Source organism: Physeter macrocephalus, chromosome 8, assembly GCF_002837175.3.
Source record: "Physeter macrocephalus isolate SW-GA chromosome 8, ASM283717v5, whole genome shotgun sequence".
NCBI classification, from domain to species: domain Eukaryota; kingdom Metazoa; phylum Chordata; class Mammalia; order Artiodactyla; family Physeteridae; genus Physeter; species Physeter macrocephalus.
Window position 1 is genome coordinate 32,272,076 of NC_041221.1, and position 15,000 is coordinate 32,287,075.

Here is a 15,000-nt window from a genome sequence, read left to right on the forward strand (position 1 = left end):
GAACTATATAGATTTCACGGTGCATTTCATGGTGCTTCATGAATGTAAGTCCTCATAGTACATCATTTTTTTTTTCCTCCATGTGGTTTGCAAAGTTTCCCACTATATATCTAGCCACTTGGTGAGTTATAATGCTTGTGGGAAAATTAAAGAGTACTTTACTGCAAGCTACTCTTGTCATGGTGACACCAAATCATTCTGAAAGCAGCAATGTGTTTAGTGCAATATGAGTGCACAATAAAATATATTTTAAACAAATCAGAGTGTGAGGTTCCGGGTGTGTACTGCCTCTGTTTCAAAACACTAAGAGCATCGCAGCATGTGGCAGGATTGACAGCTGTCAGTCATTCTGCACAGACTGCTACAGACTGAAGACATGTAGATACCCTTGGATAGAATGAGTTGATTCAATGAGTGTACGTTTATTCTGTGTCCTTGTCAGGTAAAACAATTGTTTTTCCTATGAACTGATGCTTCAGCAACTATCATCAATCAAAATAAATTAGGAATACACTTTTCTATATTCATCACCATTACAATTTTCTGTTGACTTCTAAAATCAGTTTTAATGGACTTGTCAATTTAAAAATCAGTTTATGGAGAGAAGGAGGGAGAGAAAGAATGGGATATATTATTTGTACCAAGATCAAGCATTTATTGAGCCCCTACTGTGTAGAGTTTGAGTTTTTCACTCTATTATAATAAGGGTTATAATATTAATATATATCTTTAAAATAGTGGTGGTAGAATCTATTTGAAAATAAGGTAGGTTGAAAATAAGTTTGGTGTTGTAAATTATAATAAAGTTTATATTCAGCTGAGTTCAACAGCACTTTTCTCATAATGAAATATGTGTATATGTATATTGTGTGGAATAAGAGATAAAATGAATACAAAAGTACACTGTAATTTTGTAAAATGACTTGAAATTTAATTCTACTTCATGGCTTAATAATGTGGACTTATCTATGATTTATAATTTTCTTTCAAACATATTTTCTTCATGGAGCAAAAGCCACATAAAAGAACCAGGTCACATAATCTTATCCTTAGAATTGATATTTAAAAGTGGCTTTACCTAACTATGAATTAGTCCTGCATTGCTTTAACAATGGTCTTTTAACAATAGTAGTTTGACAGAGTATTTAAATTTGACTAATTTACTCATTCATTTAGTAATCATTTATCCAGGGCTGGGCAACGATCTGAATATTTAAGGTTACAAAGACAAATCAAGCATCATTCTTACTTAGAGGGACTCACAGTAGGGGAGATATGCACCTATGGAAATAAATATAGCACAAACATTCACGGGAAAGTGCTAAGTAACAGGAAACGAGGGTTAATTAACTCTCTGCTAATTCTGCAACAGAGGTCAGAGAAACTTGTAAGTGGGCTTTTAAACAAAGGAATGTCAGTGTGGAAAATTCTGGGCTGATTTAAAGATGTGCAAACTGTTATGTTTTCGGAACAGGCAGTATTCCATTGTGTACGGAGTCTACTGAGAATGCTGCTGAGAGATAAGGCTGCGGACGGCCTTTCATACTGACTCGCGGAGAGCCTTTATTGACATCCCACGCTGTCTACTTCGTTACAGTTTTTAAACAGCATGTGTAAGAAGGACAGCTCCCCTCCAGGACTCTTATGATAATTAATGGTTATTCTCTAAAATGCCATCCACAGTTTCTGCCACATTAGAAAGACTCAAATATGTTTCTTTCGCTTTCTGAGGGTGTCATAAACACCATTTCATTCTGAGCTCACAGAACTGACACTCTCTGGCCTCGAACTGCCTGATAGTTTGTGCTCTGTATTCACAAGGTATATATTCTACTTTGAGATCAGACTTTATTATATTAGCCGTACCCTGTGGTTGGATGGCGTGTTTGTGTGTGTGTGTGTGTATGTGAAAAGTGTTCTTTCCTAACCTGCAGGATTTTTTTTTAAATTTCATTCACAAAGCGTGCATTTTTGACTATTTTGCAAGAGTAGGATGCCCATATCAAAATGTATTATGAATATCTCCATGAATTCCTTAGCAATACATAACTACTTCAGCACTATCATAACTACTTCAGTACCACTATCTCCTTTTTAGTATTTAACTGCGATGCCAACTGAAACGGGTATCTAACACAATGACAATTATCTACTAGGTTCAGGAGACCACAGATGGAGTGATTTCTTTAGTCCTGTGTATAAAAGGAAGACCATACGAAACAAAACATTCCCATTTAAGATAATAGTAACATGATATTATATGTTCAAGTATAGTTGACCCTTGAACAACATGGGGGTTAGGAGCGTCCAACCTCCACGCTGTCCAAAAATGCGTATAACTTATAGTCGGCCCTTTGTATCCAGGTTCCTCCTCAGTATCTGCAGATACAACCAACCACAGATCTGATCGTGTAGTCCTGTAGTACTTACTACTGAGAAAAATCCATGTAAAAGTGGACCCTTGCAGCTCAAATCTGTGTTGTTCAAGGGTCAACTGTTATTTCAGTCTGTTTTACATAAATGAATAGTGATAAGTGCAAATCAGAAGAAACAGATACATACTTTGAGGAAACCGTGGGGGGTTGTCATTGACATCCGTCAGGGTGATGTTCACGGTGGTGGATCCCGAAAGCCCTCCAACTTGCCCAGCCATGTCTTTGGCTTGAATGACCACTGAGTAATGTTCTCTGGCTTCTCTGTCCATATTACGTAAGGCAGTTCTAATAACTCCTGTAATACATATTTTAAACAAAACAGTATGGATTATACATTAAAGGAGAAGCAACATAGGTATCTCTCTTTTCTTTTTCATTTTAAGAAAAGTAGTTTTAACTGAAATGCTTTTGAGAGGAAACCAGGCTTCTGAGACAAACAGTACCTTGACAATGTTATTAAAACCGTCTCATCGAAATATTTATTTATAACCACGCATCCCAAACCCATCTATTAGAGGCAAAGGAAGAGACCCCTCTCTTGGCGGTCCTTGGGGTCACTGGCCTCTAGAGGGCAGCCCTGCAGTCCCTGCTCTTTCCTTCTGTTGGTGGCCTGAATATTTCACAAACCCATTCTCCTCACAAGTGTCAGCTGAGATGTGTTGAGCAGAGGTTAATTTTCCTCCTTACAGAACAATTTACATGGTTTTCTGACAGGGTTGTCAAAGTTTGATGATGAAAAACACTGGCGGAGTGTAGACACCTGAACAAAGATTACAGGCAGGAGGCATTTTAGCATTTATCAAGACTAAGAAACTGACTTTTTGTCAGGAAGTAACAGCTACACTAAGAGCTAGATCTAAGTACACAAGCAAAATAAAGTGATGAGATTGGTTCCAAAACTTGCACGTAAAAGTCACATGCTTTGTCTTGTAGTATCAAGAAAGACATTTAATGCACATTCTCATTAATTAACACTGGATTCAATAAAGAGATGAAAAATGTAATATATCCATATGTAGCTATGTGTAGGTAAACACACACGCACACATAAATTAGATAGCTTTGTCAATAAAGCCTTACATTTAGAAACTGAAACACATTTTCTAGCAGGTCAAGTTTATGCAAGGACTGTCAAATATGTCTTAAAATAAAAAATTGTCCTCATATACATGAGCCATATTAAGCATAACCATATAAATATATAAGCATACATGTGTTTATATTTATATTTTATATTCATATAAATGCACAATATAAATATATTTACTACTCCAAACATAGGTCACCATTTAACAACCACCTTTTTACTTTTATTCAAAATAGTTGGATCATGTCACTTTTGAGAAAGACACCAATGGCTTCAATCAAACTCACACCTGATGAGTTAGCAGCACAATTCATGGGACGGTGCCATTTATAATGACTGCCAACTATAGAGCTGGACAAACGCTTCTGCAGACAATATATTGATATAATAGGAGAAAATGGGTTTGTATATCCAAGTGGAAAAGGTAGTCTTTTAAAAGTGGAAAGGATTAGTCAATCAGTTGTTTTGAATGTAGAACACTTAACCACTTCCTTTTTTTTTTTTTCACTGAATTGATTGCACATGCAGTGCTCTGAGAGGAGAGCCACAGGCCCCAGGAAAAGAGATCCCCCTACTTTCAAAACTTGTGAACATATAACTGAGAGAATTTAGCAGAACTTTCCTGAAGCTAAATAGGAATGAAACTTATTCTTATCAAAAGAAATTATAATAATACGATAATAAATGATTCATCTAATTCATGCATATGAAAAAGCCTCAAGCATCCGTACTAAATAGAACGTTTTATCATATATGGTAATTATATAAGAAAAAATTAAATTGATGCAGAAAGGAACAAGTGAAGAATTTATGAAAATATTTAATGAAAGAAATGTATACTCTGATATTTGAAAAAAAAATGCCATTCTAAAAAGAATACACTAGAAATGGGACTTGCCTCTGATGTGTAGAGGTATGAGATTACTGTCCAGGATGTTTTACAATGAAATCATTACAGTGATGTTTGCAGACTATACATATGTGAAAATAAAATCTGTCATTAAAAAAGTGAATGATAGATATTTTTATGCAATTTGAATGTTATTCATTTCAGAGGATCAGGGAAGAGGAATTAGCACAACCCCTGTTTTACAGCACGGACTTTAATCATCTCATTGCAATTGCCATTATCTCCCTTCTTTTATAATACTGCTACTCTGACATGAAATGGGAAGAAATTTGTCAGCTAAATTTGCTTATGGAAAGAAAAGAGCGTATCCAGAATTGACACATCCTTCTCAGAAACAATTGTTTAAGGGTTCATTTAAACTCTTGGTTCTCTTGAGAATGGCTCAGTTGCATGTGTTTAGCTATGACCTCCCCTGAGTGCACATAGGTAACTGGGGAATGTTCAGGCAAATTGCCATAGCAACATGATCCCTGTATACAATAATCTTATTCAAACGTGTGGCCCAGATGCTTGTAAGTAGGGTAGTCTAGAACAGAGCTGATGCACAGTAACACATTTTTTCCTTTTAAGCAGACTTTATTTTCGAGCGCAGTTTTCGGTCCATAGTAAAATTAAGAAAGTACAGACAGTTACCGTGTACCCTTTTCCTCCTGACGCCCACAGCCTCCCCAGCTAGCACCATTCTGTATTAAAATGATGCATTTGTGATAGGTGATGAGCCTACATGGACACTGTTATCACTCAAAGTACATAATTTACGTTAGGGATCATTCGGTGTTGTACATTCTATGGGTTTGGGCACATGTATAATGATATGTATCCATCATTGTAGTATTGCACAGAATCATTTAACTGCCCTAAAAATCCTCTCTGTTCCACCTATTCACCCTCCCTCCCCTCCCCTCAACCTTGGCAACCACTGATCTTTTTACTGTTTCCACATTTTGCCTTTCCAAAAAGTCATATAACTGGATTCATACAGTGTGCAATTTTTTTCAGGTTGGCTTCTTCAATTAGTAAAAGGCATTTAAGGATCCTCCACGTCTTACCATGGCTTGATAGCTCATTTCTTTTTAGTGCTGAATAATATTCCTCTCTTTGGATGTGCCACTGTTTATTCATTCACCTACTGAAGGACATCTTGGTTGCTTTCAAGGTTTGGTGATTATGAATAAAAGTGCTATAAACATCTGTGTGCAGGTTTTTGTGTGGACATAAGTTTTCAGCTCCTTGAAGTAAATATCAAGGAGTGTGATTGCTGGATCTTATGTTAGCAGTCTGTTTAGTTTTGTAAGAAGCTGCCAGATTGTCTTCCAAAGTGGCTGTACCATTTTGCATCCCCACCAACAATGAATGAATTTTTGTTGCTTCACATTTTTGCCAGGTTTTGGTGTTGTCAGTGTTCAGACTATCACCATTGTATTAGGTGTATAATGGTATCTCACTGATGTTTTAGTTTGCATTTCCTTAATGGCACATAATGATGAAAATTGTTTCATATGTTTATGTCCATATGTATGTCTTCTTTGGTGAGCTGTCTGTTAAGGTCTTTTGCCCATTTTTAAAAATCAGGTTATTTGTTTTCTTACTGTTGAGTTTTAAGAGTTATTTGTATATTTTAGATAACAGTCACCTATTCATAAGTCTTTTGCAAATATTGTCTCTCAGGCTATTACTTGTCTTCTCATTCTCTTGACAGCGTCTTTCACAGTTTACAAGTTTTTAATTACTTTGAAATCCATATTATAAATTATTTCTTTCATCAATCACAACTGTGGTGTTATACCTATAGTCACAGCCTAAGATACCTAAGATACCTAATGTCATCTAGATTTTCTTCTATGTTACCTTCTAGGAATTTTATAGTTTTATATTTAGGTCGGTGACACATTTTGAGTTACTTTTAGCTAAGAGTGTAATATCTGTGTCATTATTTTGGCATGTGGTTGTCAATTTGTTCCGGCACCATTTGTGGAAATAACAAATTTTTCTCCATTGTATAATATTTACTTCTTTGTCAAAGGTCAGTTGACTACATGCATGAGAAACAATTTCTGGGCTCTCTAATCTGTTCCATTGGTATATTTGTCTATTCTTTCATCAATACTACACTGCCTTGATTACTATAGCTTTATAGTAAATCTTGAAGGAGGGTACTGTCAGTCTTCCTAATTTGTTCTTCTCCTTTAATACAGTGTTGGCTATTCTGGGTCTTTTGCCTCTACATACAAACTTTAAAACAAGTTTTCCAATGCCTACAAAATAACCTTTTGGGATTTTGATTGGTATTCCATTGATAAAGTTGAGAACTGACAATATTGAGTTTTACCGGTCCATGGACATAAAATATATCTCCACTTATTTAACAATACTTCTTATTTGTTTCTTTCATGAGAGTTTTGTAGTTTTCCTCATATCAATTTCATACCTTTTTTGTTAGATTATACCCAAGTATTTCTTATAGGGGAAGCGAACCTAAATCATATTGTGTTTTTAAATCAAAGTCAATTTGTTCATTGCTGGCATATAGGAAAGAGATTGACTTTTATATATTAACCTTGTATCCTGAAACCTTGCTCTCTCAAGACTGCATCCTTGAAAATAACTCCCACTGTGGGAAATTGGGCAGAATGCACATTCCAAGGTCAGAGAAGGGGATGCGGAGCCTCTGATTGCCTGGGTCCAGCTTGCTGGTCAACTGGCATTCACATCCTCTGGATGACCTCCCCCAATATCCGTAACAACTACTACAGGTGATTCCAGTGTAAGTGGGTCAAAACTATGCTTTGAAAAGCCACAATTAGAAAGACGAAGGTCTGCCATTATGTATTCATACATTTCTTCACTTTTTATTGCCATCTTGTCATGTCAATAAAAGCATGTATGAGGATATACACATGCGCACAGACAACAAACAATATGCAATAGTAATATACATTTTTCAGAATTGTGAAGCCTAAACTCATGTACAAGACTAGGATAAACTATATTTACACAGTCCAAATGAGAATTGATGTTTTGTTTTTTTTGTTTGGCTTTTCTGCCAGGTACCCACGGACCCAGTAATTGTAATATAACTTATTTTTGTCTTCCAAATAAACATAATAAGGACTTACCACATGGCCTTTTTATTAAGTAAATTTGTGAAGAAAACAACTCAGAGCAGCTAAATTAATCACCATAAATTATTGCATTGTTTGTTTGTTTAAAAACAAAGAAAAGTCTCCTCTTTTCAGTAAATGCTAGGTAACTGGTAATGGCATACTCTGAATGTTTGATATCTTCACTAGCAATGTTTACTTCAAAAATTTTAACAGGAATTGTTCCTCTTATTCTCCTGTGATGCTGGGTTGAATCAACAGGATGTCCTTACCCTTGTATCATTTTGTTTTGTTTCTTATTACTTTCATTTTAAACAACTGTAGGTGCCCCACTGCCTGCAAATTACCTTCTGACTACTGCTTCCCAATTACATTGCTATGTAGGGTCCTGTAACGGGGAATGACTCTCTGCTCAAAACAGGCTCATAACATTGAAACTCGTCTGTGGTCATAAACATTACTCAGTGAACCTGACTCACTAACCCGCTTTGTGTTTTTGTTTCCTGACTGATGATATTCATATAGAGCAATAGACCCTCCAAAAATTTTTCTTGTACTTTACCCACTAAACAGTATTTAAGATGGAAATATACAAACCTAGTTGATTAGATAATACCACAGAAGACTTCAAAATAAAACCCCTAAAAGTTTGGAACAAATAAACAAGCATGACATTCAAATTCCTACAAAAACCTTCAAGGTACATATATGCATTTATAAGAGGAACTGGTAAATTTTCTTCCAGGTTTTAACTATACATACTCATTTTGGCTCAATTGCTTGTTTTGCCTCTGAATTTGTTCAATAGTTCATTCATTCATTTAAAGTCTATTATGTCATTTTGTAATGTCTATTAAAATGTAGTGGAGCCCTAGTGTTTCTCTAATGGGGCACAAGGGCCACTCAACAAAATCACATGAAGTGACAATTATCATGCAACTCCAAGGGCACTATTTTAGACCTACTGAATCAGAATCTGGGGAAGTGGGCCCAGCATCATTCAATATTTGTGACAAGCCCCTTCTGTGATTCTCATGAGCAGTCCAATTTGAGATATCCACCTACAGTTGAGAACATATGATATCTGGCCTCAAGGTGCTAATATTTCATTGGAGGATCTGCTCCTTTAAAATAATTAATATGAACACTGAGAGGTTTATAAATGTTTAGAAGTTTCAGTTTCTACACAATGACACTTAATATCTTGGCAGTAATAATTCATCTTTCCAACTACCTAATTGTGATGATCTAGGTACCTGGGAGATTTTTTATGTTATATATTAAATTGCTATTTGTTTCAACATTTAGTATATTATATGCTACTTCTATTCAACTACACATTATGAATTTTCCCTACTAACTTTGTAAAGATAATGTGGCTTCCATAAATTCCTGTCTACATTGAAATAAAAAACATTCAGACATTGAATCTATATGTATGCAACATTACCACAGTTTCAGAAATCTTTTTTCTTCGTCACCAATCCAATGTATATTGAATGTGTCTCTGCTCTGTTTAAAATGTGGAATACAAAGACATATAGGATAGAGCTTATGACTTTAGAAGGTCATGATTAGAGTGTTTACAGACAGGGAAATAAATATGCAAATATGGAAAGTTAAGTAATATTGCAAATAGATTTTATTAAATGGAAGACAAAACACAGACTTGGAAGGTTTTAGTTATCGAAACGGATGAGCATGACCAAGGAGTACTTTATGGGACTGACAAGTTTGTAGGATATGGAAAGATAGATGGAGAAGTAGAGAATCCATGGAAAGGGGATCTGACATGAACAAAGGTGTGGATATAGAATGTGCATTGCTGTATCGACAACATTGGCTTCATTGGAAAACAACTGTAGAGGAATAATAGAGATTAGGTACTCATTAATAATCTCAGAATATTTCTAGGTTTTGTTCCTCAAGTGACTGAAAGTTTGAATAGCTCCGCTGATGCCTCTGTGGAAAGTCAAGACTGACTACACTTCACTACTGGTAAGTTGTTACAGGCTGTGGTTGGGCAGATGCATGGTTATCTCTACGGATAAAGTTAGCACATTTCAGACTCTAAAGCTTCAGTGGATAACTGATTAAACTTCAGAATTTTATTTATATTTTCACTATACTATATATTTTATTTTTAAAGAAAAAATATAAAATATATGAAACACCGGCATCTCAGAATTAAAAAAAAAAAAACATATTTAACTTCAAGCTATGACTCATGAAATTAACAATCCTAAATTCATGAATGTAGACATTTTTATGATTTAGTAGGAAGATGTAATTTTTCCTCCTCTAGATTTTTTTTCTTCCTACCATTAAAATGGACGGTGAAGCGTTTTATTTCTGGTGAGCAGAAAAGGATGGCGAGTTCACAGGTTTTGAGTATGGGCTGTGACCTAGGCACTCTCTTCAGGTATATAGCTCATATTTTTTCCCCATACTCTTCGTGAGAGAGAAAGCTCAAAGTTTAAATAACTTTCTCCAGATCAGAAATTTGCAGAAGCTGAAATATAACCCAGGAATTGCTGACAGTAAAATCAGAATGCCACAGTGTCATTAGTTCAATTAATGAAGTCCTTGACCCTGTAGACCCTTAGGAGAGGCTTGTACTATTGTGAAAGAGAGAGACAGGGAGGGGTGTGTTTGTGGAGGGGGAGAGAGAGAGAGAGAGAGAGAGAAGGAGGAGAAGAGGAGGTGGAAAGAGGAACAGTATTATAAAAAAATGGGCATTACCTGCTCTATGGATTTGGGGACATAGATCAGACAGATTCAAAGAGAATGTAGTTGTGTTTATGCATCAATAAATATGCTTCTGACCTAGAAGGTTTTATTTCAATATTTTTCGCATTTTTGCATTATGCTTAATGTTTATATCTGTTATTAAGGTTTCAATGTGATCTACAACTTCCAAAGACCAGTCCTTCTAGTCAACATATTTAATAACCACACTGATAAAATCATAGGTTTGCCAGGGCATTTGTGAAGGCCAAAGTTTCTATAGACTTGCAGGCTTTCAGCTTAACTACTCCAGTCAGCAAAAACGTACTGAGACAGCACTGTAGGGAGAAAAATAATAAACTTCAAAAAAGGCTTACCTGGGTGATGAAATTCCAGTGGTGATGATGATAACGTGATGATGATGATAGAACTACTGACAGTTATTAAGTATTTGTTAAGCATAATGAGGAATATTTATGTTAAATCGCTAAATCCTCATACTAAGTCCTCACATCAACTGACTATGGATGCTATTCATATTATCCCCTTCTTTTTTATCAAAGAGGGATTGCAAGAACAGAAAGGTTAAGAAAAGTGCCCGAGGACAGATAGGTATCATACAGTCAGTATTTAATCCATGCAATTAGAATTCACAGCCTGCTGTCACAATCACTACCTTCTGAGCTTCTGATTCCTTGTGAGTAAATTGAGGAAAATACTGCAGTAGAGCTTGAAGTAGATTTTGGGAGAATGTCTGCATCTTAATAATGTGGTATCAGAAGAAATCTCTGTTTCTCTTGGCCAGTTTGGGTCCTAATAGCACTGGAATCAAAGTTCTGATTATAATCAAGGAGATGTCAGGAAAACGGTGGATACAATGGGTAACCAAATGATCTGACTCCAAAAGAAGACGTTTCAGCCTTTTGTCCAACAGGAGAAAGAGTGAGAAACTTAGAAAGTTTCTCATCTTGCTGCAAGTGGCCATTTACCTGTTTATGGTCTTTTTTGCAGGGTATCAAATACCAGTACCATTACCCGTGGCTGGCCTATGATTGCTTTGACCAATACAGTACAGTAGAAGTGATAGTACGGCGATTTCTGCCCTGGACTTAAGAGGATTGGAAGCTATGTATGAACTCTGAGCCTTCAGATAAGTAGTCTAACTACCCTGCTAGAGACCACATAGAGAGGCCGTGAGATGGAAAGGGCTAGGGATGCATCTGAGCCCAGTTCCCCAGCTCTTCCCACTGAAGCACTATGAGTGAACTCATCTTTGAATGAGTGCAGGTGCCAGCTGAATGCTACTAAGTAACACAGTCAGTGTCGCATGCATCAAGAAATTCCCCAGATAACTCCTGCTCAACTTCTTGACTTCCAAAATCACTGTTGTTCTGAAAGCTCTGAGTTGGGGTAGTTTGCAATGGCATTCAAATTTGGAATACACACACAGACACACACATAGAAATTTGCAAACATACATATATACATATAACTATGCATACACATACACACATATATACACACATATACACACATACATACACACATATGTACAAACACACACACATATATTCCTCACACGGAAATAAATGATGGTTGGCTTTCTAGATCTACCCTTAACACCATTAAACCAAGACTAGGTATTCCCTATATACTATATTCTCTTCTCTCTCCTTTATCCTCTCCCTTTCTCTCTCCTTCCTTCCCCTCCTTCTCTTCCTCCCACCCCACCCTTCTCTCCAGAGCTGGAGTGCATGTACACATACTATACAGAAAAGCCTATGTCTAAAGTACTACAGCTATGGTATGTGTATATGTATTTCATGAGTTCAGGTAAACATAGTATTTGGAAGATAAAGAGAAGAGCGAAAATAAAATTGACCTTCATATAACTGATGTGTAATGAACACAGGGAATAAAACTTCCTGTAAACATTGAAATTATTAAGATTATTATCATCTGGTAATTTGTACTCTATGGGAGTAATAAAATTATATGTGATATATATATATATATATATATATATATATTTTTTTTTTTTTTTTTTTTTTTTTTTTGCGGTACGCGGGCCTCTCACTGTTGCGGCCTCTCCCGTTGCGAAGCACAGGCTCCAGACTCGAAGGCTCAGCGGCCATGGCTCACGGGCCCAGCCGCTCCGCAGCATGTGGGATCCTCCCGGACCGGGGCACGAACCTGTGTCCCCTGCATTGGCAGGCGGGCTCTCAACCACTGTGCCACCAGGGAAGCCCTATATGTGATATTTTTAATTAAGAGAATTATATATAAATGTAATTTCAAATTTTTATAATATCAGATAAAATATTTTATTACAAGATACTGAATCCAGATATACTCTAACTTAAATATAAATGTATTGTCTTGGAAAATAATAATGAAATAATAAGAAAGAAATTTAGAAATCTAGTAGTCAAGTATAATTTTCCCAAAATAGCTTATTCATGTGGTTTATTAAAAATTTAGGGGCTAAAAATACAAACACAAAAAAGAATACTAAGTTTATTATGTAGATATTCCTTGCTTAAATATTGATATATTTTTCTATTACTATGTTTATTTTTTTCTACAATTTATTTTTTTCTCTTTAGTTTTTTTCATATGATGGTTAAAATGAATTTAAAAAGGTAAAATGCTTTATATAGGATTTTTTGGGTCACAGATGCTATTTAAGAAATGGTACTTAATATGATTATATCAAAAAACTTTGGAATATTTGTTTTTGAGACAACTATACTTAAAGGCATTTAATTAAGGAAAATACTAAAACATTGCTTTATAAAATATACATATACAAATGACCAACCAGTTCTATTAGTAATGGTCTAGTTGACAACATAGACCTGTAACTAACTCAAAATTGACAATTCCTCCTGTAATACCAATTTACCTATTGTGTCATCTGCTTTTTTGAATTTTCAAAGAAAGTTTTATTTTTTCTTTTAGAGAATGATTTTATTTTACGATGCATTTTATCATAATCTAATAATCTAAGAAGACATTACCATTTGCAATAAGCTGTATATCACACAATATGCATGCTATACCTATGGATATATATGCATATATATTATCTACACTTTATACATATTACATACAGCAAATAGCAGTACTAAACAAACTCATGTGTCCAATCTATAAAATTAGCCTTGAGTTTTCAAGGGTATGCATATAATATGAGTTGTATTTTCTTTGGCACATAATTTATGGTTGAATCCTTAAGGCACCTGTGGAGAACTCAAGTGACTATTAAGTGTCTTAGAATAAGAATTAGAATGGGGCCAGGATGATTGTAGTACATTCAAGGAGCAAAATAAGAAGGTGCAAATATAATAGAAAAATATGGTAAAGTTGTCTTTAGGCTTTCAAGAATGCTCATGCATTCTTACTGCTTTTGATCTTTTAAAGATAAGTGTAAAGTGAAAATATCAATGAGGTATCACCTCACACCATTCAGAATGGCCATCATAAAAAATCCTACAAATAGGGACTTCCCTGGTGGTGCAGTGGTTAAGAATCTGCCGGCCAATTCAGGGGACACAGGTTCGAGCCCTGGTCCAGGAAGATGCCACATGCCACAGAGCAACTAAGCCCATGCACCACAACTACGGAGCCTGTGCTCTAGAGCCCATGAGCCACAACTACTGAGCCCGTGTGCCACAACTACTGAAGCCTGTGTGCCTAGAGCCCATGCTCCACAACGAGAGAAGCCGCCGCAATGAGAAGCCCGCGCACCCCAATGAAGAGTAGCTCCCGCTCGCTGCAACTAGAGAAAACCTGCGTGCAGCAAGGAAGACCCAACACGGGCAAAGATAGATAAATAAATAAATAAATAAATAAATAAACAAACCTACAAAGTACACTGAACAGTTACCAATACATAAAATTTAGAGTAACATAGTACAAATATAGTATATGTTAAAAATTCCAAAAGAATCATGACTGCTAAATAGTTTTACTATGTAAAATTTTTGTTTTCTTAATTGTTGTTTTGTTTCAAGCACATCATTAAAATATACCTTATCTTGATGGTGGGAATGTAAATTGATACAGACACTATGGAGAACAGTATGGAGGTTCCTTAAAAAACTAAAAATATGACCCAGAAATCTGACTACTGGGCATATACCCTGAGAAAAACATAATTCAAAAAGATACATGTACCACAATGTTCGCCCATGCTCCACAACGAGAGAAGCCACCGCAATGAGAAGCCCGCGCACCCCAATGAAGAGTAGCCCCCGCTCGCTGCAACTAGAGAAAACCTGCGTGCAGCAAGGAAGACCCAACACGGGCAAAGATAGATAAATAAATAAATAAATAAAGAAGATGTGGTACATATATACAATGGAATATTACTCAGCCATAAAAAGGAACAAAACTGAGTTATTTGTAATGAGGTGGATGAACCTCGAGTCTATCATACAGAGTGAAGTAAGTCAGAAAGAGAAAAACAAATACTGTATGCTAACGCACATATGTGGAATCTAAGAAAATGGTACTGATGAACCTAGTGGCAGGGCAGGAATAAAGACGCAGATGTAGAGAACGGACTTGAGGACACAGTGGGGGAAGGGGAAGCTGGGACCAAGTGAGAGAGAAGCACTGACATATATACACTATCAAATGTAAAATAGACAGCTAGTGGGAAGCTGCCGCATAGCACAGGGAGATCAGCTCGGTGCTTTGTGTCCACCTAGAGGGGTGGGATAGGGAGGGTGGGAG

The 15,000-nt window shown here is 36.1% G+C and overlaps 1 protein-coding gene across 1 annotated transcript in view; it reads right to left on the minus strand.

Moving 5' to 3' along the window:
- The window catches only part of CDH18 (cadherin 18), a 498,169-nt gene that overhangs the window by 129,178 nt on the left and 353,991 nt on the right, over positions 1–15,000 (minus strand). Inside the window, exon 5 of the mRNA XM_024121138.2 lies at positions 2,563–2,730. Coding sequence (XP_023976906.1) covers positions 2,563–2,730 — 168 coding nt within the window. The remainder of the gene's footprint in view (positions 1–2,562; positions 2,731–15,000) is intronic.